Raw genomic sequence first — 25,198 nt, 5'->3', positions numbered from 1 at the left:
GCGCACCGACAGCTACTGAATTTCAGCTTGCGCGAAAAACGAATTGAAATAATTTATTGTAAACGTGAACCAGGAACCACGGAGCGCTTATCCTGGAAGTCGAGAAATTTTATTAGCGCACCGACAGCTACTGAATTTCAGCTTGCGCGAAAAACGAATTGAAATAATTTATTGTAAACGTGAACCAGGAACCACGGAGCGGTTATCCTGGAAGTCGAGAAATTTTATCAGCGCACCGACAGCTACTGAATTTGGGTGTGCGCGAAAAACGAATTGAAATAATTTATTGTAAACGTGAACCAGGAACCACGGAGCGGTTATCCTGGAAGTCGAGAAATTTTATTAGCGCACCGACAGCTACTGAATTTCAGCTTGCGCGAAAAACGAATTGAAATAATTTATTGTAAACGTGAACCAGGAACCACGGAGCGCTTATCCTGGAAGTCGAGAAATTTTATTAGCGCACCGACAGCTACTGAATTTCAGCTTGCGCGAAAAACGAATTGAAATAATTTATTGTAAACGTGAACCAGGAACCACGGAGCGCTTATCCTGGAAGTCGAGTTTCACCGCGTAGCGGACCCGAAGCGCGGGATCCGGGAGGTTGAGAACCCGGTACTCGAAATACGTAGCGGACCCGAAGCGCGGAATCCGGGAGGTTGAGAACCCGGTACTCGAAGTTTGCGGAGCGCGACTCTCAACCGTCCGCTCTACTGCGCGGTTGTTACCAGACTGAGGAACTCGGCTAGCCGATTTTAGATTGGTGACGTCACTTTCCGAACATCCGAAAATTCAAACTTTGGTTTCGAACTGTAATACTAGGTATGATGATGTATGATGTATGATGTATGATGTATGATGTACGATGTATGATGTATGATCATATGATATGATGTATAATGATTCTAGTGTTCACATTTCATACAAGAAGTACACACTTTATCTGTCCTGCCGATTCCAGACTCAAGCGGCCAGGCCCTTCGATGGTCAGCCGTTGACTGAAGATATATCCTTTACTTAACGGGTCAGCCGATAACGCTGCCGTTCTGCGACAGTTGGATGATGAAAAATTTTGCTGGTATCTTTCAAATGTGTGTTAAAATACACTCGAAGTGTTAAGAAGCTTCGTTCTTTCTTAAAAAAAAAAAAAAAGTATTCGGGCTGGGAATGGTTAATTATTTTGGTTCAGCGTCCGCTAATTGAATCCAAAATTTATCAAATCCGCAGATACTTTTATTCGCTGACATTCATAATTGAAACAAAAAAATCCCAATTCTAGCATTCCTGGAAAGATTTGTGCGAGCGGGGACAAGGATGCGATTGGCAACCGCTTGCTCGAGCGACCGAGTATATCTATATATGCACGATTGTGGGCCACCTTCGGTGCATGGTCGCCTAGGTGTCAGGTCGACGCTCCAACCTAGCTGGTATCACGAAAAGCCGAGCGTTGGAGATCTCCCTACTCATCTCTGCTAAAACATCCAAGCTTCCTGCGTTGTCTAGACAACAGAGTCAGATACCTTCGCTTTTGACGTGCAAAGTAACCGCACGATCATCAATTCGCGCAGATCGTTTCGCACCGGTCAGTAATGCGTCACCTGCCCACTTACAATTAGAAACTCGCTATAAATTTCAACGAAGAAAATTCTCAAGTATAAAACGATGAAAAAAGGATCGCAATGCATCGCTCGAACGATCAATCTCTCAAATACGAAGAACTCCGCTCCGCCACGCCAGGTCCAGAAGCTTGTCAACGCGGACGTGAGGACTCCATGTCCGGACTCTAGATCATCGTACAGAAGTTCACGGCCAGTCCCAGTCCGCGTCTGCATGCGTCGCGACGTCGAGAGGACGCTTCCACCTAAGGTGATTCGCAATTCCCCCTCACGTACCATCCGAGTCCCAAAATGACCCGTTCGAGCCAAGGGGATGATATAGTCCCGCGCATATTCACAGCTGTGCGAATGTTCCCAAAAACCACCGCCTGAAACGCTGGTGACGAAAATACGATGGTTGGCTAATGGTCTTCTGAAATCCGTCATTGCCGCAGGCCTTGTCTACTGGACAACAGCCGAAGGCGTCTGGGGCGACTCTGAGGAAACTGAAAATCTTTATGGCCGAATCGTCAAGTCAGTGTCCCCTGTTCTTCAGAACGTTGTCGATGTCAAGGATGTGAGTATTCGCATGTTAAGTGTCACTCCGAATTTTGGAGTAATTAAAGATTATAAAAAATCGTTTCGAGTCAGTCATCAATTACTCAAGAAGATATCCTCCAGGATAAAACGAGAAGATGGTTTCAGAGTGTCACAAAATTCAGAGACAATAGACGAGAAAATAAATGTTGGAGACAGAACGATAGCTGTCGATGAAATTGTACTAGTTTCGTCACCCTAGTTAAAGTATTAGGCTATATCTAGAATAAGGTTTACAGAAACTAGTGGGAAATGCATTCGAACGATGGTTTATTCAGTGTTCTCAAACATGATGATTTACAGTTTTATCAAAATCAATGCGTACAGTATGTTTAGTAGAGTGGTTCATTATTTAATTTTTTTCTTAAGGTACGGCCTGAAAAATTTGTGACAAATACTGATGCAAAAAATTTATATATATATATAAATTTTTTGCATCAGTATTTGTATTATTATATATAAATTATATATATAAATCTGTAAAGTGTGCACATAGAAATAAATAAGAAATATTGCAATAATTGGTACACTACACTTGATACAGACGAAGGTTCCACACCTGGAAAACGTGAGGCACAAACTATTGGACGGTTACAACAGAGCGGTACTGAGTATAGTGGGACTGACGATCGGCGTTCCGACGAAGCTGGAGGAAAAGATATCCGAGCTATTTTTCCCCTGCGAGGAAGTCAGCAGCGGCGATAAAGGAGCTGGGAACAAAAATTTTAACAAGTTAAATACGTAGATGAAGAGCTTATCAAAAGCTACGGAATTCCATCTGGGATTATAGCGTGTAATCGTAAGAGTGTGTTGACGTATGTATGTATATAATATATACACTTGTTTGCGTAGAATAAATTTTGTAAATCGGTTATGACGTCACTCGACCGTCTCACCCTTTCCCCGGATGCTAAAAGCTGCTTTCCCACTCGCCGCAATCCGATTCATTAGCTACTATTAAACGTGAAACGGATGCAAGCAGCCGGCGCGACTCTCCAGGGGGTTTCAATGCAATTAAAAAGTAATCAGCACCACCGTAAGTGCAGGAATACAATCGAAACAATAAATTCCGAAATGTATAACTCGAGTATAATCGTCCATTAACGGGTAACGGCGGAAATGGTGGAGGGCTCGCACAAGAGTGGTGAACGCAAAATTGACGTAGAATCGGAAAATTTATTTACACTTCATTTCGTGCGTGCGTGTGTTTTTCATTTTATTTCAGTATTGCAAGAACTTGTCAATGATCAATCAATTCCACCCCTGAATTTACGTTTTTGTCCCAATAATAACAACGACATCTTAAAAGTATTTTTGCATCTGTACAACGAACATTGATTTAGCCTCGCGGACGAAGACCGAGAGGCTTAAACGCTACAGTTGTAATTTTCACTCTGCGAACTAAGCGCAATTAAAAGCAATTTTGGTTTTCAACATCAGACCCTGAATCAGGAACTTACGTGGAGGGCGGTGTGCACGAGGTTCCAGATCATGCAGTGTCTCCGGATTAGGCATTCTGTAAGCGTTTCATTCATTTTTTGCCCCCTGAGGTGGAGGAGTGAAGAAGAAAGGAGACAGGTCGGAGTTCGCGTCCTCCAGGGAGAACTGAGAGCCTGCATCTTAAGTAATCTTCACGATACCCGCGTCTCCTTTCACGTCTGACCTGAAACGCAACTCTTTCCGTGACTGTTCTCGAAAAAAATTTCATGCCGATTTCAGGTCATTTAACCCATTCAGTCACGCAATTCAACATTTTTTCTTTTGTCTTTGGCACGGAGGTGCAATTATGCGTTTCCTATGTATATTTCGACGCCGAATGCGAATCTGATGTTAAAAATTTAATAAAATTAATAACAACACCTAGAATAGGATGAAAACGCGATGAACTATCAATATTGTTTTGGACGGTCTTCTTGAATGAGATATAAATAATATAAAAAAGGAAATGAGAATAGGGTACCATTAATTGGTTTCTTGTGACCGAAGGGGTTAACGATTTCATCTGACTTATCAAGTGGCTTAAATTTATTATAAGTGGTGTCTTCACCGAATGAAACCGATTTTATAACAACTCGAGTCGCTCTAAATGTAACTTCCTTTCCGATTTCATTCGATTTCGAATCGCCGTCTCAGATTCTCATGCCGAAGTCTCAATCGGATTGTTTTTTTTTTTTCTGATCACTTCTCCTCTTATTCTTTTTTTTCTTCTTCTTCTCATTATTCTTCGTCGTCCCCTGTCTTTCCGAGTGACTCGGGTACCCGCCCCGGTGAACTTCGAAAGTAACACAACTTCAGAATGCTTAATTAACTCGGGGGATTTGGTCGATGGGTGTTGGTAGGTAGGCTGCTGCGGCTGCTGTTGAAGGGGAAGATCGAAGTTCGTCCTTTCGAAACTTTTCGCCCCTCTTTCACCCTTATATGTTTATTTCTCTTTCTTTCCCGCGTCGCAGTAACTCGCGCGTACCGATTTCACCGGTTAAAGTATACCGAGTGTGCAACCAATTGTAAAGTGAATTTTCCACCATTTGAATACTTAGACTCGGTCGTAAAATGTCTTGGTAAGTATACATGGGTAGGATATGTATAGCCTTGGATATGTATGTACATGCATATGCATATTAGAAGATTACGCGAATTGAAATCGAATTAGACGAAAAATGAAGAGAATAAGATGAAGGAAAATTGGTGAAAATTTATGGAACTTCTCTGTGCTCTTCTCCTTTTTAGCAATTTAAGAATGTGTAGAGGAACGAATGAAAATATAAACATGTCGGTGTATTGATATCGATTATCGTTGAATATTCTTACCTTTGTAATATTCTTCTTCTCCAGTTTCTCCTACTGTAGTCGCGCATCATAAGAAACTCTATAAATAATATTTAGAAGGAACGAAAACATGTTTATTTCTCATTTGATTCTTGTCTTTTTTTCCCTTCTTCTTTGTTTTCTGCAAATAATTAATTCACATATTTTCTTCGTCTTGTTTTTTCAAGTATTTCGACAGTTAGAACGGTTTTATTTTGGGAAATCCACGAGCTAAATGTTTCTTGTTTCGTAATTTTTACATCATACCGATATCACGTACATAATTTATGTTATATGTATTTGTATCATACTTAAGTATATTTATATTATTTACACATTTAATAATATAGGATGATGTATTATTGTTATTATTATTCGTTCATTGCTTAATGATATGGAGATTATTATAATGATAACAATAATAATCGCATTAACATTACGGATTGACGGAATTCTTCTATTTTACAATGCGAGATCTCCTTATTCAATTACATACACAATCATCGTGCTTGATTCCTGACATTGACATGAATTTATTATTTTTACGTTATTAGTATTATTCTTACTACTATTATTAGTATTATTATTATTAATATTATTATTATTGTTTTTGTTATATGTAGGCATAATAAAGTAATGATAGCGATGCCGATATGCTCGTGAAGTATTTACAATGTCAGAAGAATTGGAAAAAAATGGAAGGTTTTTTATAATTGGTTTTTTTTTTTTTCTAGTCTCACATTTTTTGTCCTCAGGAGCCTAAAGTTGTTATCTTTTGCAAATAAAATACATTCGCATGCGTATGTATACATGTATAACGTGTATATTGTATAATTATTATGTATATATTTATAATAATAATAATGATATGGACGTTGTCGTTCGTTTTCATTCGATAAAGACTAATTTGTTTAATTCTCTTTTTCTCTCAATCTGCACTTCTCACTGTTACTAATATAACAAATAAATAAATAACATTAATAACTGAATAAACTGTAAGCAAGTGAAACAGTTTGTTCAAAGCTGTGATGTATATATTTTTTCGCCTTTATCTTCTTTCGTACGAAATAATGATTGCTAATTTTAGCAAAAAAAAAAAAAAAAATAGATAGGTATAATTCAAACTGCGCAGATAACTCGTTGATAAATTTTTAAAATCGATAATACGGCGATGTATAATTAATAACGATAGTGATAATCGTAATAACCATAATAATGATAGTGTCACGTACCACTAAAGATTTATAACAATTATATACAGTGATACAATATCAGCTAACAAACAGCAATACTTTTTTTCAATTTTTTTTCTTCTTATTCTAGTATTTGTTTTTTCTTCTGGTTACATCAGCATTCTCTCGCACATTTTATTTCATTCAATTCCATTCCAACCTTCTCTTACAATTTTCATTATTTCAATTTAATTTTTATCTAAATTACACGGAAATTTTTATGTTTTTGTAGTTTGTGCTTTTGCCATCTTGTTCTATTTACCGTTTTTTTTTGTTTTTATTCTTCTTCGCGTACAATCAAACAAACACACACGCTCACGCACACAAATAGTTCCGCACGCACAGACTCATCGTAGGAATTCATTGATTTAATTATTTGTTTATACTTCACGTTCGAAGTTATATTTTAATTTGTCTTGCCGTCTTTTTTTTCCGTTGTATTGTTATCGATTTAAGTTTATTTATTGTACAATTGAAAAGTTATTTGTTTATTTTTTTTTCTTTTTTTTATTGACTAATAATCGTCTCTTACTTTTTTGCGTTATCCGTTCCGACATCTTCGTCACGTCGCGGAAAATTTTTATTCTTATTATCGTTTCGTTTCGAGAAGTGAGTTTAAAAAAAAATATATATATATTATTCAGTCAAGGAAATTCATTGTAAATGATTAATATATGTATACATAATGAGAAGGGAAAACGAAAATACCGAAAATCTAATAAAAAGGTGACACGGATGATTGGGAAATTTTCGTAACACGGAGTTTCGAAACATGTCAAGTACCATAGGAAAAGAAAACTAGGTAGGAAAAATTGTATCGAAAGAAGGAGAAGTATAAAAACTTTGAAAAAACTTATTTATCTCTTCGCTATATAATTATTACTCACCGAAAGCACGTAAATTAATCTCAAATCTTCGGTTCGTTCGTCACAGTTATCATAAATTTAACTACATTATTACTCGCTTATACATCGAATAACGAATTGTTCCGAGTTGCCTAGACGCAGCTCTCCGGTAGCCTGTTGGCCATTAAACGCCTCTTGATCGCCTCGCCGTCGAGGCATTCGCCGGCTACGATGACGCCCTGAGCACCGCAGACGACGACACCCGGCATGCAGGGTATGGTGCTCCTCGACGGTAGCCTCAGCTCCGTAGGACGGCCGGCGAACTTTTGGCAGAGTTCGTCTATGCTGGGCGTAGGTCCCGGGGTGACCCATTGACCCGGTGGATAGCCGCCGATCTGACACTGATAGCTGGGCGGACTGACCTCGACCAGGTTGCCACCGCCTTCTGACGGCAGAGGTTTGCACTTAACGGTCGCGACGAAGAAGGTGACGGAGTAACGCGAGGAGGAGGATGAGGGAGGACGAGGGAGAAAAATTGCAGGCGTGCCAGGAGGTAGGAAGATTGCACGCCGGATGAGGGTGAACGCGATGAAAGAAGGAGGGGACACGATGAGGATCAGAGGACGGAGATAAGGATTATGAAGATTACACTTAGGGGGGAATATGGTGTGGTTGAATATAAGGTACCGCTCGTGAACCTTGATTTACGGTTTGGCTTACCCGGTAAACGGTGGATTTTTAACCATCTTCATCGTTATCCTGACACTTTTGGCGGCTTATCTTGACCTCGAATCAAGGTCCCTGACTACCTTTGACCGCCTGCTTTTATTTAAAAGGGTGTACGGAAGATGGGGAAGAGATGAGATCGGGACGAGGATGAAAGTATTCACTAATTGTCAAAGTGATGTTTGACGCGAAGGGAGAAGAAACGAAGAAAGATAACGGTGAGGATCGCGTTGGGATGGAAAAGAAACTGTAAAAAATAAAGTTGACTTCCGATTCCAAGGTGAAGAGAAAGGAGACCGAGTTGAGATTCGATACAAGAACGACGAAGATGACGAATGAGGAATGAAGAAAGATGTGTACCCAAGACGATGAATACGAAGACAACGAAGACAACGAAGAATATAATGTAAGGAGAATGGAAACAACTCACCAAATTTATTTGGAATAACATCAGGGTCGGTCTCGATGGTCGTTTGAATGTTTTGCAGAGGGTACTGCTGGGAGTTTGGAACGTCGTTTATTTCCGTTGTTTTCTCGTGATTCCGGGTCTTCGAGACCCGCTCCCGACGCGCTCTTATCATCACGACTAAGACGACTGATCCCAGAGTAACCGCCGCTCCCACTGCCACTCCTATCAACGGTGACATCGCCATACCGGAATGCTGACCTGCGAACGGAAGATAGAAGAATATCGAGTGAATCGATTGGCCGACGAATGAACGAAGGAGCGAAGCGATCGGTGAATTAGGGAGCAAACTGTTCGGTTGGAAGTTTTTACTGTCGAGAAATATGGTTTCGGGGTTCTTCTTCTTTCTCCTCAAGTTTGGATCCAAATTCGAAATGGACGTATTAATTGGAATTAAAATTTGGATATGAATTGCTGTATAAATTTAATCTTCAATCTTAGTATACGTGGCAAAATTATTCGAACGAAAACTGGACATTCCAAGGTACATTATGTAATTTTAGGAAGAAGAGACGTTTATAGAGAAATAAGTTGAAAGAAGAGGATTAGAGATGTTGCGCTGTCGATGCTTTTTCCAGTTGGATGATTAACGAAACTATTTCTTGCCTCGACGTCGTCTCTCTCTCTCTTTATGTTCTACCATTGTGCTGCACCTCACCCAGAATGTGAGGGTGGGTGTGCACAACGTTGAGCAATCCACTTAAGGTTTTCGTACAGGAAACCGCAGCCGGAAAGTATGTTTGTTCAGGTTGGTAGCTACGGGTTAAATAACAAGTCTACCGTAAATCAGAAGAAACAACCGATAAGAAATATAAGAGATGATGAGAAATTCGAATGAAAATGTTTCTCGCTTTTCTTTTCCTCAAAAAATCACGTGTTCCGTAAAAATCAACGATCTTATTCTTTTATGGTATTTAATTAATTTTCTGCATGATGATTTGACAATATTTTGCGAAATGAAAAAGAAAACAATGAACAGGACAGGTTGACGAATGATTTCTATTTTTATTTAATTACCAAAAAAAAAAACCCAAAAATAAAAATCACTTCACAGGGTGCAGCAGATTTTCTTTTTTTTTTTAAGGTAGTACCTATTTCGTATTTCGTAATCATAAATTACTTAATCAGGGAGAGAAAAAAAAGAGGCTGACAACTAATCTTCGAACTTCGTTCCTCGTCGCAAAATCCTGCAAACGTTTATTTTGTACTTTTTTTTTCTTCCATTTTTTCTTCCCCCTTTCTCTTTCCCCCGCATGTCATCCGGTACCCCGATAATATAAAGAGGTCTTATCTTTATAATACAACGACGGGTGCTGCAAGGATCGTCTAATAAAACGGTTCCTCCTTTCGGCGACGACGAGTATTACACTAACCATGAAATTGGATACCCTGTTTCTTCTCCTTATCCTTCTATTTTCTCCTTTTCTTCAGTTCCGCCAGTTTTACACGTGAGGAAGAGAAGAAAAGCCTCGGTTAAATTACTGCACACACGCATTTGGTATACAACCATAACATACAATCCTTGTTTATTTATTTTTACATTGCAAAGTTTCTTTTCACGAATGAATAATTTTTTTTTTTTTTCACAGGTTCTTCATGGTGATTTTCAATTTCATTATTCGCGTTTTCACGTTATTGTTGTTCGTTACTTTGGAGTAATAAATAAACGAAGAAATTGATTTGGGCTTACAAAGAGTAGGAGAATTGAATTTGGCGTTCGAACGGGATCGAGTATCATCCGTACGAACAAATACGTAGGAATAAACCGAGTCTGAAAGTCGAGGGTTGAAGACCGTGATTTACATTCACGGTACGCGCCGCCCTCTCTCTTTCTCTCATTCTCTCTCGGAGTTATTCCGGGCGTATAATTGCGCTCCCAAGATAAATATCTTTCGTTAATTCAGTCTGAACGGTGAACTACTTTGCTTAAAATACCCTTTTTTAACGTCTCTATATCTGCAAGATGATAATTCTCCCGTTTCTCGCCTTATCTCTTCGTGTAGCGCCTCGGGAGCGGGAAGTTATGAAGAGTACACGGTATAACTTCTCGTTTCATTTCCACGTTCCTTTTTGCTGTTCCCCAAAAATGGCGTGTGGCACTTTTATAAAACGCGAACTTGAGGGAAATCGAAATTTCATTTTCCAAGAAAAAAAAAACAAACAAACAAACAAACAACCACGTAAGAGTAAACCGGTTAAAAAAGATGACAAATTAAGAAACTGAAATAACGAAACACCCCCAAGCAACCGGAAGCTCTTTAAAATGATTCTTGAATATCTGAAATTCATAATTCTGTGAAATGGAAATGACGAATAGATTGTGGTTAACGACTTTAGTTAATTACGGTAACAAACGTTGTACGCATACGTATATAACACATGAATATGCACGAGGTGATATCCGGTTTGGGAAGAGCGCCGCTGTCCCGCTCACTCGAGTATACGACGTCTCTGCGTCTCTGTCGTTTACGTCTGTAATAGCCGTGGGATGCGGAGTAACAAGCGCTTATCAGAGGATTGCCCAATTGTCTCGCCTTGAAATTGTCCGACTGGTATTATTTACTCGCGTATACACGTATAATATGCATGCAATGGGAATTCCATGCGAACCCAACGAACGTCTGATCCTCGCCATATTTCATTTTCCTCGTCAAATTTTTCTGCAATTATCCCAACTCTGATACTGTACTCTGTATTTTTTCGAATTTTTTATTCAACTGGTCAAAAACGAACAACTTCTTTTCTCTGCGCTTCGATTTCTGACTTGGAACGTTTCTAGACCGGTTTCATCGTCAAGTTCATAAAAAAAAAAAAAAAAAAAATGGAACTGGTCTGGAAATATTTCAAATGAAGAACAGAAATCTTGAGAATATTTCAGTAAACTTCAGACCCTTAAAATGATGGGTTGTTTTCCACCGTTTTTAGTTTCAATTTTTGTTCTTCCTATACATTCGCAAAATTGATACTAAATTTTGTGTTTAACCATTTCGTTCGTCGATTTGGATATGTTCTATGCAGGGATAAATAAATGTGTACCTACCCCTGGAATTGATCGATGGGTAAAACGAGGGAAATGAGAAAGGGAGATTAAAAGCCGTTATCTCGTTTCCTTCATTGCGTCGTTTATAAAACGAAAACCCCGGCAGCCCTGCGCCTTCCCTTAATTCGAGTTTCCCCGTGTACGTGTAAGGGATGGGGTTGAAAATGTTACAGGTATAGAGAAGGTACCTGTATAACCTTGTAGATCCTAACCTAACCTCGTCTTAAGCCTGAAATTATTCAACCCCTGCCGCCCAAAACTCGAACCGCCTCCAGGGTTTCGCCTTCGTTACGAATTCGTGTAACTCTAGCAATATGGATTATAATTTTGCGGGTTGTCTGCATGGCTGATTACGTTAGACGTGCGAAATATCACAGGGGATGATGATGGGGTAAATTATTTTGCGAAAACCGAGCGTTTCGAATTTTTATGAATCCGTAATACCGAAGTTCGTCTCAACAAGTTTATATTCCTTGCGAACGGAAAAAAGCGTCTCACTTTGATTAGAGTGAATGAACGGATTCTAAGGGGAAAAAAAACAATACGATGGAAAGAAAAATATTCTTCACGTTGCAGGGAAGTAAAAAAAGGATCTAAATAATAAAAAAAAAATGCCTCTTGTGAAAAGATGATGTGCGAAAAGGACTTTGGAGGAAAGTGGAAAAGGAAACCGAGGAAAATTGCTCCGGTGAAAAAATAATACGCGAAAAAGTTGTGGCTAATCTGTGAGTGGCTGGTTGAAATAAAATTACATCCGCGTACGATATATATTGTACATATGTGCGAAATAATATATCACGCGATATAGATGCAAGCATAAAAAATATATACATGTATAAACCGTACGCGAAGCATAATATATTCGAGCTTTTCAAGGGCTTCGAAATTTTTGTGCAAATTACCTTTTCAAAGGTGTTTTTCAGGGGTTTCTCTAACATTGTTTCAACGTTGTACGAATATGTTATTTGCAGAGGATCAAAGAGAAAATTTTCGTTCACCTTGCGCTGAAATTTATACAGTACTGCGGTTTGTTATATCGAAGGAAAACGACGAAAAGGAAGTGATAAATATAGAGGGTGAAAAAATAGGGTGTGGAGTAAAATTTTGCTTATTGAAAATTTAAAGTAAAATATTCCACCATAAATAATATCTTTGCCATCGGCTCGATATATTTTACTAAAATATACAATATCCAAAAGAATCGCAGCGATATGAAAAAATGATGATCAAAAATGTCATTTTTACGACAGGGCGGAGTCAAAAGTTACGGCGGGTAATACGACGAGAGGTAGATAAAGTGCAGTTACAGCTGCATTATGAGTGGGCAGAGGAGGATGAAGAGAGTTGGGAAAATCGTGGCAAGTATTTTTATCCGAAGAGAAAACCCTGCAGCAGAGTCACTCGGAAATTTTATTATCACGGTTGACGCGTGATTCTCTTCGCCTAGGGGATGAAGGGGGATAAAATAGGAAGAGAGCAGCGATCGTAAAGGTTAGAAACCCGATTTATTGGCGGCGTCGTAATTTTTTGTCACTTTACCAATCGAGGAGGGGAGAACCTGGCGGATCTAACGCGGAATGATAGCCAACATCGATCAACGACAACCTCACTCAGCCTCTCTCGAATCACGAGTGTATTACACGGACGTGTATAAGCCCACGTCTTTCCTGTCTGTTTGCTCGTGTCCGCTGCCTTTTTCTGTGCATTGATATTCGATTGCTTGTACAGGAGGAAAGGCAAGTTACGCAACCCTCTGCGTATACATTCCTGCTACGAGAATTCACAAAAGAAAGAAGACCTTGTGACAATTTCAATTTTTTGGTACTTTAATTCGGTTGGCTGATTTATTTGTTTTTCAATTCTTATTATATTATATTTTTTTTTTTTTTAATTTTTATTATTATATTTTATTACGGTGTGATTTTGTTTCGTTTTCTTATTTAGCGCTTTAAACGTTTTGAGCAAAAATATTGTTCGACGAACTGTTTGAAAAATCGATGCCGTTCGTTAAATAAGCTTCGATCTTCGCAGATCGCGAATTCTTTATTCTAAGGGTGAAAAAAAGATAAAGGAGAAGAAAAAACGCTGTTCTTCATTTTTTCAGTCCTTCTATTTTATCTCACTCCAATCTATTCTTCCTTTTTTTACACGCGCTGTCTTGGCGAAAATTCCAATTCACGGTCAAATTGCAGGGGGACTTTTAGATTTTGCAATTATACACCGTTTTCACCGTTTTCTGGAAACGAGAGAGATATTCGCGAAAAGAGAGAAAGAGAGAGAGAGAGAAAGAGTGAGAGAGCCGCACGCGCTAATTAAAAGTTTCCCCCGCGTTGGTGAAGTTGTTTTGTTGAATTAAGACCCGACTGTTCTGACTTACATATATATATATATACCTCACAGTTTATGAAGCAGCTGGAAAACGGAGGCAAGGAACAAAGTATGAGGTTTCAGAGCAAAGTCGAAACCGGGCGAGTCACACAAGTTCAAAGAAAAATGAGAGGAAGAAAAGTATGAGAAAAAATATCGGGCGTTTCTTTTCTGGACAGTAAAACCAGAGGTGCGCTTTTCTTTTTTTTGTCCTCATACAATATGTATCGTTAGAGTTGTTTTTTGTTCTTCTTGTTCTTCGGCATCCCTTTTCATTCATTTTTATTTTTTGTTTTTTGTTCTTTACCTCAAGTTTGTTTTTACTTGTACCACAAAGTCTCGCGAACGAGAATAAAGAGACAAAAATCTTCTCCCCCCCCACCCTCCGCAAGAGGTGCGCGATGGACATATAAATTATTGATACATTTTTATTCGGTGTAAAATACTGTATTACGGGCGGCAGCTAGGTATACATACACGTTATGTAAATCGTTCAGGTATACCGTAAAGGTTATGATAATGTTTCTACAACAAATATACATAAATATATTGTATACATTTATAGCCCGAGAATAATTGAATAACATGAATAAGTAAAAAGAAGTCTCGAGTTTTCGTGGAATCCCGAGTCCGGTATTCAAGTAAACTGAATAGTAGTATTAAGAAAAAGAGGAAAGAAGAGGTAAATAAAAAAAGCAAACAACTATGAATATGAAAAAATATGAATAACAATAACGAGAAGAAATGACAAAGTGAAACGGAAGAAAACAAATAAAAAGGGCTAGTCTTTGACCAAGATTCGTTGTCTAACGGTAGTATTGTCAAAAAGTAATTTTCATTATTTGCCAATCTCACAAGTGACACCAACAAACGCTCCTCTTACTCCCTTCCTTCCTCGTTTATCTCATTTTTCATTTTTGTTCTAATATTTTTTGAAAATTACTGACCGAATAAAAATTGAGGTTCTCCCCCCTTTTTTACCCTTGAGACTGTTAGACTAATCTATAAGATTGCGCGCCTTATTTCAGGAGTGAATTCGCTAACCTCGCGTGTACTATTGCCGGGGATTATTATTATCGTTTATCAACTGTCCGCCCGCCAGACTTACAATGCCGAAAGAAAAAGAAAAATAATGAAATAAAATAAACATGAGAAACCAACGCTAATAAAAAAATTAAAAAAAAAAAGAAAAAGAAAACGAAAAGCACATGCAAAAAAATCCGCGTTTCTGGGTCAAACGCGATAATTTTCACGAAGGTTGCACGAAGGAGTTGAAGAGAAGAGAGAGAGGAGAAAAAAAGAAAAACAGTTATCCAACAACAAAAAAGTAGACCGATAAATAAATCTTCGGATCGACATTCAGACGTAAAATCGACGATAATTTCGATTCGAAAAAATCGCAGGCGTAGACGGAATTAAAGATAAAATTTTTTGGAGATCTTGAGCATATGTTACAGTGACTACACGTAATACACGTGTTATGAAATGATGTAAAAAAAAAAAAAAAACAAAAATCAACCAAGAACCTGGATTACGAAGGTGTCGAAAAACTCACCGGTTCGTTTCTCAGCGTCTCTGAAGGTGACTTCGCTGAGTACGACGGCGGTGCTTCGCCCCTTGGCGTTGACGGCGTAAACGGCAACGTGAACACCGGCATCGACGGTCGCCTCGATGCCAGCTAGGGAAAAAACCGGCTCGTCGAGATTCGAAACGTTGTAAAGCGGTTGGGTGCTCGATAAGAAATCAACGTCGCCGTGGAAAACCTCGAGGACGAAACGCTGTGGCAAACCGCCGTCGTATCCTGGCACACAACGCACCTCAACGCTCGTGTAGGTCTGATTTGCCAACGAGCAGTTTCTCACGGGGGAAGGTTTTCCTAAAACAGGTCACGAGAAGCGGAATTATTCCCGTGTTTCAATTTATTCATTTTCTTTTCTTTTCTTTTTTTTATTTTTTTTTTTTTTGTTCCCAACAGAGAAAACGAGATTCAAGACGACGACTCGTGAGAACAAGAAGAGAGAACGTCAGGTGAACAACTTGCGGGAAGAGAAAGTATCGAATTTATAAAACAGAGTGATGTGAAAGCTGATAAAAATAAACAAAGCTGTTGAAAAATACTTTGTACGCGATAGGTGTTTTTTTTTTTTTCTCTCCCGTACCAAACATTTCGACTGAAAAATGTTATAACAAAGGAGAAGAGAAGAGAGAAAAATCGAAGACGGAAGGTGAGGGAATAACATCGGCGTCGAAAATTCAAGATTCAACAAATGGAAGTTGAATAAAGACTAAGGGTAGAAATAATGTTGAAACTCTACGAGGTCAAAGTTAGCAACGTTACAGTAACGATGCATGCTTAGGAAAAATCGCGCTTGCACTTTGCGCATTAAGGATTGTCTGAAATCTGACAAATATACGTACGACAAAGAAAGAAAAAAAAAAAAAAAAAAATCAAATTTGACTCCTCGACGGTCGGTCAGAAATTGCCCAACACCGATTTATTCCTTTACCTCCGACGTTTCGTTACCTCGTCAAATATGACAACTCACCTGCGGCAACCAGTTGGAAGAGGCACGGTTTTGTCTGCGAACCGACCGCGTTGTCCGCCCAACAGCTCAGAGTTCCGTAATCGCGTTCGCTGCTCAGGGTGTACCTGAGGGTGCTGCTGACTCCGTTGTTCGATACCCGATGGGTGCTGGAAACGACTTCTAGAGTCTCCCCGCTGTTGTTGAACTTCCACCGGAAGCTGTGGGCGGGCGGATGTGCTTCGACCCGACACACGACGTCCAACGACTCGCCCTTCGAAGCCCCGACAACGATCACCCTTTCGTCCTTGCAGACGGGGGTAACTGCCGAGTTGAATTTGTGCAATTTTACGTGTTGCAAAAAAAAAAAAGAAAAGGAAATTCGTTGGGAGTAAATTTTTCAACAATGATAATCTGAAAATTTATCCAAGATCGCGAAGGGAAATTCTCTAATCTTGATTGGTCGGGTAGATCAAAGTCAAGAGCGCGTGATAAAAATTTGTTAGATTAATGTAATAAAAAAAAAAAAAAAAAATTCGCCAACCGACGATAAAACTTGTGCAATGTAATGTCTCGTGATATTGGATGATTTTCCGAGCACGTGTTTTCGCTTTATTACCGACAAATTTTACGACTCGCTGGCCGGGCCAAAAGTTTTCTAGCCGCGATAGCGAATTCTCCAAAAGAGTCACGGTAGCCGTTTTATCTCGAATTTTCTGCCTGCGTTTTTTTTTTTTTTTTCTCTTCCTTGCGTTTCATTTCCCTCGAGCCGGAAGAAATTCCTTGTGACAATCCGAAATTCGAGTGATAAAAGTAAGGAGAGAAGAGGGGAATAAAATTTTTTAAAAAAGGTCCTTTCCAAAATCACGTCAAATATGTATAAACAATCGAGCAGTTGGTTAAAAAATCTGAAAGACTTCGGGGTACCGTTTCGGAATTGCGACAATTGTAGAAAACATTTTGAGAATAATCAAAAATCGCGAGGGTCGGACGTTGGTTGGATTCGCATGGAATATCCAATAAAACACTGACGAGAAAAAAAAAAAAAAGAATGGAAAGAGTAAAAAGCTCCACTTACATTTCACTCTGAAGGGTAGCGGCTCGCTTCTTGTTTCGCCTAGATCGTTGCTCGCTGCGCAAATGTAAAGACCGGCGCTGCCCCTTGTCACAGTTTGAAGAGCCAGACTCTGGTTCGATATTATCGTTTTTGCCGACGAATTGTGTACCAGTAGCTCGTTCTGAGTTACAAAAAAAAAAAAAAGAAAAAAAAAGAGCAACCAGAAATAGAGTAAATTCAAGGATTAGAAGAAAATAAAATTATAAACAGGATTGTTCGGATCGATAAATATTTTTTCTCTCCGTGCAATAAATTTCCGCCCCGATTTCGACACCCCTTTTTTTCCGGTAGCGTGGCTTAAGGATTATATTGTTCTTTGGCAGGGTATTAAATTATTTTTGTTCAATTTATAGACACTTTTTATCAATCTCAAGTAACTCTGCGGTTTGTCTCTTTTTATAATTTAAATATTACATACATATATATGCACGATGTTAAGTAAACATCGAAATTGAAAAAAATACAGTGTAAATTGGATCAGCTGTATGTACAACGTGTCAAAATTCTCTCTCCATCAACGTCAACGTCAATTTCAACGTCATAGTCACCGAACAGCGAAAAAAAGAGAAAAAAGTGTGTTAAAAAAAAACAGAATAAAAAAAAAAAAAACTACAAAACTCGAGCAATTTCTGTCACGTTATGAAACGCGATGATCGAAGCGATGCTTGCAGATCGTGTTTCAGATCAAAAGAACTCTACGCAGAGAAGGTAAAAAAAAAAAAACAACGAATAAATAGAAAAAGAGCTACACAGACGGCGGATGTGAGATAGATGGAATAAAAAAAAAAAAAAAAGAAAAAGAAATGATGAAACCGCAATTGGAAATCACGATAGCTATGCATTTCATTTTTTCTTCCACGCTAGTTGGTGGATCAGTTTTCTGCGGGAATAATTTTCACGCGTTTGCGGAAGCAAGGAAATAGAAAAAAGAGAAAAAAAAGAAACAGAAGTCAGACGATCGCAAAAATTAGATTTCCTTACTTTTAACCTGTTTATTTTGCATCCCCGTACATCTTGGGTACGCATTATATATCAACAGCGATGATCAGAATTGCGTTCAACCCGCGTGAATTTTTTTTCAGGTAATTCAATTCGATCTGATTTTCTTGTATTTTCCTCTTTGTTTATTTTATTTTATTTTATTTTTTTCTTCTATTTTTCTTTTATTCGAGTTTTTCCTCCGTAAGGACGACGACGACGATCTCGACGGCAGTTTCATCGTCTGCAGGTTTCATTTCCCATAACCATTCGAAGAGGGGGCGAAGACAATTCTAAATCGATTTAAAACGAGGCCATTTGAATCTCGAGGAGAGACGAGTTGCGGGAATACATCCTCCCTTTCTTCTTCTTCTTCTTCTTCTTCTTCTTCTTCTCATTCCTATTCTTTTATGTATCTCACAAAAACCCCGCGACGCTATAAGTGATAGCAATTATTCACCGGTTCCCCGCGTCGGGAGGAATTTATTAAATGGATTTTATAATCTGATATCTTGCATTTATTTACGCGAGGGTATTTTCATCCCTGCCCCTTATTATGTTCCCCACAACTTGACACAATTTTTTCACCCCATAATTCAACCGTAAAATACGCTCATCGATTTGCAGAATTATATTCGAAAATACAAAAAAAAAGTATCACAACTTGTCGTTTTTCATTTTTTTACATCTGTTATCATCGATACGAAATTTTCAAACTTGGAAGAATAAACTTGTAGTTTTTTTCTTCTTCTTCTTTTGATCGCGTTTCGCGAGATGAAAAAATTCTCACTATTCAAGACTGAAATAATATATAATATCAACGCAATCAGCTACTACAATTTCCCATTGGCGTTCATACTGATGCAATTATTTGTTACTTTATCATATTAGAAACGTCACTGATGCCGATCGCGGTTTCACGGCACGCTTCTCCGCTAATCAGATTTTGGGGGTATTTGGCTTAAATAAGGGTTAACTAGTCCCCCACCCCTACCTCACTTTCCAACCAGGTTGGATACCCTTCCAATTCCGTCGAAAACTTTAACTTGATTTGAATCTGCTGCTGCTGCTGCTGCTGGAGTCAGTCCCTTAACTTCATTTAGTCGAGAAAATATGAAACATACACACATATGGATGTACGTATGTATGTATTCACGTGTATGAGAACACTTTAGACGAATTTGTCGAAACTATTCTTTTTTGTATTATTGCTACGCTAATTGTGAGTATTTAAATTTATAAAAGTCCAGGGATATTTATTAGGATCGACAAACGGAAATATTGAAATAAGTGATGAAAGAAAAAAAATCTATTTCAACCATCGTAGAGTGAAATAAATTGGCGTACATATTAATTAGATTTTCAACAATTTTCATGCTATTTGAAACGAAAATAAAAAGAAAGAAAGAAGGACGACCGATGTTCTTTTTATAAATTTGTTTTTCCTCCACCGCAAACGTTACACCCGATTTTTTCCCCCCAGTTTGAATGAAAATAATTCGGCATCTTTTTCCAACCTTCGCACGGCGTATTTTCGCCTATGACTAATTCCACGTATAAGCGGGTGCCGAGTGCGTTATGTACGTCCGGGGTTTTGCGCGACTGGGAATCCCGTTCCCTCGGGAATTCCGGTTGGGGTTTAACCGGGATAAACCCGAGGCTTAACCTATGCCGCGCAGGGAGGACGACCTCCGATTCGGCTCATCTAGGCCTCCCTTTGCCTCCCTTTGCCTCCCTTTGCCTCCCCTTCGCTCTTCTCTCGCGTTGAAACGCGCCTTATATACACCGGGATTACAGTCTAGTTTAATTGAGTTGGCTCGTTAATTGCTCGAAATACTGTCCCCGACGATCCGGGCTGGAACCCGAAACTGAGACCTCGTGATTTTCATTTTCTTTTCATTTTATTTTTGTCCTTCGGGATAGGAATAAATTCTTACAAGGATACGGAATTTTTTCAGCCAATGCGAAATTCCGTTTTACGGAATCGGCCGAGTGAAAAATCCGATACTGATCAGACTCGGCAGGCAAATGAAAAAGTTTTGAGAGAAAAATTTAGAAGAAACAAAATTTCTGAAAAACAACAAATCTATACGACCGATCGACTATTTCTTCGATAATTTTCAACATCGCGCGTTTGTCCAAAAGTTCTATCTCCGTGTAAATACGTTTTACGTGTGTATACACAGATATATACGTTAAGTAGGTACGTATACGTCTTTTTCCGTAGGTGAAAACTTCCGCCTCGTTCAATTTGCTCCTCCACCTGAGCCACGCAACTTTAGCTACTGTACCAAACGTATACACCTGCGCATGTATATTATCCTGCACACATATATATATATATATCTATGCATGTGTGTACGGAAACACACGTACACGCAAAACAATTCTTTCGTAACAGAGTTGCAGCATCGATAATTGATTCGGCAATTCGATCGAGCAATAATAAATACAAATTTCTTCTCTTTGATTCTCGTAACATAGATTTTTCGCATTCTTGATCGTATTTTTCCCTACCAATTAATCGTATACCCGATGAAACGCGAAAAGATGAGAAAGATGGGAGAGAAAAGAAAAATTTTGAGAGCAGTAAAAAGATAATATTACGTATACGTATAAATGTTATACAGGGTGTCCCATTTCAAAAAATATCCTCAAATATTTCGATAACCGAGCATTAAAAGTATACGAAGGACATTTCAACGAGAGATAAGAAAAATGCAATAAAAAATCGGAGGTTCCTTTTGAATGAAAAAAGTTGGGCCTCGCGTCCTTTTTCATATACTACGACAACTTTTGTTGGAAAGAATTTTCAATTCAATGCTTAGATTTCGATGTACCAGAGGATATTTTTTACTTTCAATGGGACACCCTGTACAATTATATACATTCGTCCAGCTGTTTGTATAATTGTAAGTGACGTTAGTTCTGTGACACGCGGCGTATTTGAGGGTGCGGTTAACTCCTAATTAAGCCTGCCAAAGCTAACACGTCGCGTACGTGCGTCGTGTCTTTGTAAAACCGCGATACATTATACATAAAATACAACTAGCGCGTAATCACGAAATTCAATCTTTACCTGAGAAAAATTCAACGTTATCGTAAAACAATTAATGTTGCAATTTTGTACGAATCACGAATCAAATAAAATAATAATAATAAAAAAATTTTAAAAAAAGATCGAACGAAGATACACAACGAGAGATATATTTTTTTCGGTGAAACGAAGTCTGATTATATTTTTAAGCCGCAAGTTTCACCAGCGCCAATCTCTTTACCCAGCATCTGCCGATCCTTATTCTTTTTCTTTTTCTTTGTACATTTTTTCTTTCTTTCCCGACGCTTTCACCGCTGCTGCTTCTTATAAAACTTCTTCCAACGCGTTCGATCATACATACGTACATGTATATTCTCTGTTTTGTACCCTCGTTTCAGATGATAATAAACTTCTTCTTCGACATATGTGGCAAGAATATAATATTATGTGAAATAAAGTATGACAACAAAGCAGATAACGGTGAAAACATGTCGACTGATTCGAAGTCTATTTATCATTAATAACGAATTAAATGAGATTCTTGGTTTTCGCGAAAAACTCGGTAAAATCATTACCTCGGGTTGTAATTTTCTTGCTTAATTTACAGCCAAATAGTAATTTCAAGCCGATATATAGACAAATGCTGTGTAAATAATTTTACAACGTATTGCACGCGGTGCGCGTGTGTGTATATTATATGTGTATGTATGTATTGTTGACTCACGTTGTGATACCAGGTTAGCTTCCTCCACGGCGGATTCGCCTTGACGTGACACTCGAAATAGACGTCAACCCCTTCCTTGATGTCCTCAGGGCTCAAAGTTAATCCCAACCTCAGCGAAACGATTGGCGGATCTGTAAAACAAGACCCTTCAATTAACAACATTTGGTTGGGGTTGCGTTAGTGATTAGAATTAGAAAGTCGAGGATTTTTCATTATCTTTAATTCTGATTCCACGACCGCAAGTGGAATGAGCAAAAAAACACTAAACCAATCACGATTTTCTTTACGATTATTCCATTTTACATTTTATTATCGAATTATTTTCAGGGCAATGTACCAATTAAAGACAAAACGGTGATAAAGAAAGGAAAAGAGAGAGAGAGAGAGAGAGGGAGAAAGAGAAGGAAATGGAATCATATAAAAACGCCGGAGTGCAGCTGCGTCGGAATAGAAATTAGGCAGCGACGTAGAAATTAAATCACAGTGTGAGAATAAGAGTAACGTAAAATAAAAGTAGAAGAGTTAAAAGAGGAGAAAGAAGGAGGGTGGTTGTTTTTTTAAGTGAAGCAAAAGATGGAAACTTAAAAATTACAAAGAAAAAAAAAGTGGCGAAATTAAGACGAGAGAAAAATGTTTGCAGCAGCAGCAGCAGCAGCAGCAATTTTAACGAAACGCATCTGCAGAACTCGAGTTTATAAAATACGTATCTCTGTGTAAACAAGGTTTGCGAATGAATACAACATTCTTAATTTTTCCGTTTCAGATACCTCGTTGAACCTGAAGGTGAAAACGTCGTTTATTCCGTTTTTCGCCGAGTTATTTTTATTCCATTTCTCCCTGTCTCTCTATCTTTGGCTTCTCGTACAAATATATATTGTTGTTTATACTTGAGTAGGCACAAGATAGCTCTTCTATAAGATGAAGGAAATATTGGTAAACGAGTATATTTTAACTCACCGATATAAACTCGGATAGGAATGAAACGAATCGAAAGAAATTGAGGAAATAAACGCACAGAAAGTCTCGATATGAAAATATGCTTCGAGTGAAAAATCGAAATTAAGTACACGAGAACGTAGTTAAGCCAAAAATCTACCGCAAAACGAAGAATATCAATTCGTTTCCACAACCATCCAAATTTGAAAATGAAACTGAGAGTTACAAAAAAAATTTCGTAAAAAATTCGAATCCCAGTTTGATTTTAGAAATGTATCACATATTATTTTATCCAATTGTTTTCATTTTCCACGTTTCCTTTTCGATATTTTGAAAACGGCAGAGCCTCTATTAAGCGGTTTTTCATCGTCGGAGGCGGTAGAGAAATAAAGAAAGGAAGGAAGGAAGGAAGGAAGGAGGGAGGGAGGAGAGAAGGTAAGGCGAGGTCGGGGACGAGGGCGTCGGTGTCGAGTTTCAAAGGGGTTGTAATTTGAAGGATCTCAGGGCGATGGTCAAGGTAATTGAATACGTGCCGTGACGTCATCTCGGTTTACTCGGGGGGCTTTTACCGCCCCTGTTACTTGTTACCGTCTTTGTGGGTGTGTAGAGCCGTTACGCGCTGACATGCGAGAGGAGAGAGAAGCCCGGAATGAGAGAAGAAAGCTCGGCTCACCGAACCCTAATTTGTTCAGCTTCCATACTTCCATTTGTAAAGCGAGAGAGAGAGAGAGAGAGAATAGAAGGCTGGAGGCTGCAGGAGAGCCTCAATTTCTTATTTTTATTTTATCCGTGTATTTCATCCCCGAGCTACCCACTCTTGAGAATAAAAAAAATATATACGCTTTTCACGTATTTCCGCATCGTCGAAGAAAATGATTTTCCGAGTAGCCAAAGAAAGAGAAATAGAGAGAGAGAGAGAGAGAGAGAAAACAAACACAGACGTTACCGAACAACAAAGATAATGATTATATTATAACCATTATTCGGTCAGAATTTCAAAGTATAACTTTTAACCGGATTGAGAAACTAATTTTCAAGCTTATTATCTTTACGAATTTTAAGCTGAACTGCAGTTTTGCGATTGAAAATTTCTAGAATTTTTTTCCGTACTGCAATTGATACGCCGTAATCTAGAAAATTTCTGGCAATGCTTGATGGTGAATTTTTCAACGATGCGATATCCGGAAAACAATTTCAAGCTTTTCGTTCGATTTTATAAGCTTTGGATTCTTAAATTTTTTATCCAACAAAATAGAATAAACGACATGTCTGAGAAAATGATGTTCTCGTTTTCGGTGTTTTTACATTTCGAATATCCTTCTTCGGTTCGCTGATTTTTTCCTATTTTATACACGTTTAACTTCGCCGGCGTTGAAAAAAAAAATTCAGAGTGATCAAACTGTTCGTTTTTTATTCAATCATTAATTCATTCTCTTTTTTTTTCTGCCGAATCGCAACTCGAAATACAAGCTTGTAACTTTGGCGAATATTTTGCTAAGGCTGTAAAAAATGTATATATATATATATATGAGGAATCGTTATACGAATGGGAAAAGTTTACGATGCAAAAGAGTGAGTGTCAGAGCCAGGCAGCGTGTATCGAGGGGTGTAATTTTGTGATAAATTTCAACGGGCAATAAAACTTGTACGATATGTATCGGATATCGGTTCATGTCCTGTAGAATGATGTTTGCACTGTGCAATAATATGTAGCGAGGATATCGTATTTGCGACAAAAGTATCAAAGAGACAATCTCCTTCTCTTTCTCTCATTCTCATTCCCATACGCGCGCATATGTATAAAACGACCAAACAAGAAAATGGAAGAAAATGACAATGCGAAAAGTGGGAGAATAGGTAAAGAAGGAAAAAAAATGAAAAAAAAAAAATAGAGTAAAACCCCGCGCGGTGCAATAAATGAAATAAAAAGGATCAATATCCTCGTAAAACGTATAAGGATAATAAAACCGAGTGGCAAGAAATGCGGGGGAAAATATGGAGGGAATGGAAGAATAGAAAATATCTGTCGATGCAAAAAAACTTCCACATCTCTCTGTCTGTAATCAGTCCTTTTGTTTTCATTAAACTATGTTTTCAACCATTTTAGAGGTACGTTGTAAGTATAAAAAATAGGAAAAACGCGAATTTAGGAACGAATGAAACACGGCGTAAAAAAATATAGTCGATATATATATATAATGATATTATCGG

General features: G+C 38.4%; 2 protein-coding genes across 9 annotated transcripts in view; one reads left to right on the top strand and one right to left on the bottom strand.

Moving 5' to 3' along the window:
• Window positions 1–1,662: 1,662 nt before the first annotated feature.
• LOC124309012 (uncharacterized) lies at window positions 1,663–2,859 on the top strand (the record flags this gene model as incomplete). Its single annotated transcript, XM_046772228.1, has 3 exons — window positions 1,663–1,866; window positions 1,957–2,172; window positions 2,737–2,859. Coding segments are annotated over exons 1-3 (543 nt in total), but the record flags the coding sequence as incomplete, so codon positions are not given.
• LOC124308504 (nephrin) overlaps window positions 2,649–25,198 on the bottom strand; it is a 155,063-nt gene continuing 132,513 nt past the window's right edge. Inside the window, exons 9-16 of one of the 8 annotated variants that reach the window (XR_006909008.1) lie at window positions 22,052–22,182; window positions 17,274–17,433; window positions 16,220–16,519; window positions 15,229–15,549; window positions 8,231–8,467; window positions 5,001–5,058; window positions 3,653–3,850; window positions 2,649–2,902 (exon numbers count right to left, since the gene is read on the bottom strand). Coding sequence is in view for 7 of the 8 variants with exons in the window: in XM_046771264.1 (XP_046627220.1) it covers window positions 7,227–7,519; window positions 8,231–8,467; window positions 15,229–15,549; window positions 16,220–16,519; window positions 17,274–17,433; window positions 22,052–22,182 (1,442 nt within the window). In the remaining variant the exon portion in view is untranslated. Of the gene's footprint in view, window positions 2,903–3,652; window positions 3,856–5,000; window positions 5,059–5,645; window positions 7,520–8,230; window positions 8,468–8,878; window positions 9,023–15,228; window positions 15,550–16,219; window positions 16,520–17,273; window positions 17,434–22,051; window positions 22,183–25,198 lie in introns of those variants that run through there. The other 7 variants (XM_046771266.1, XM_046771268.1, XM_046771269.1 and 4 more) reach the window with 7 other exon arrangements.

This window comes from Neodiprion virginianus, chromosome 7 (assembly GCF_021901495.1).
Source record: "Neodiprion virginianus isolate iyNeoVirg1 chromosome 7, iyNeoVirg1.1, whole genome shotgun sequence".
Taxonomy (NCBI): domain Eukaryota; kingdom Metazoa; phylum Arthropoda; class Insecta; order Hymenoptera; family Diprionidae; genus Neodiprion; species Neodiprion virginianus.
Note: the sequence above shows the minus strand (reverse complement) of the source record. Positions and strands in the feature narration are given on the sequence as shown.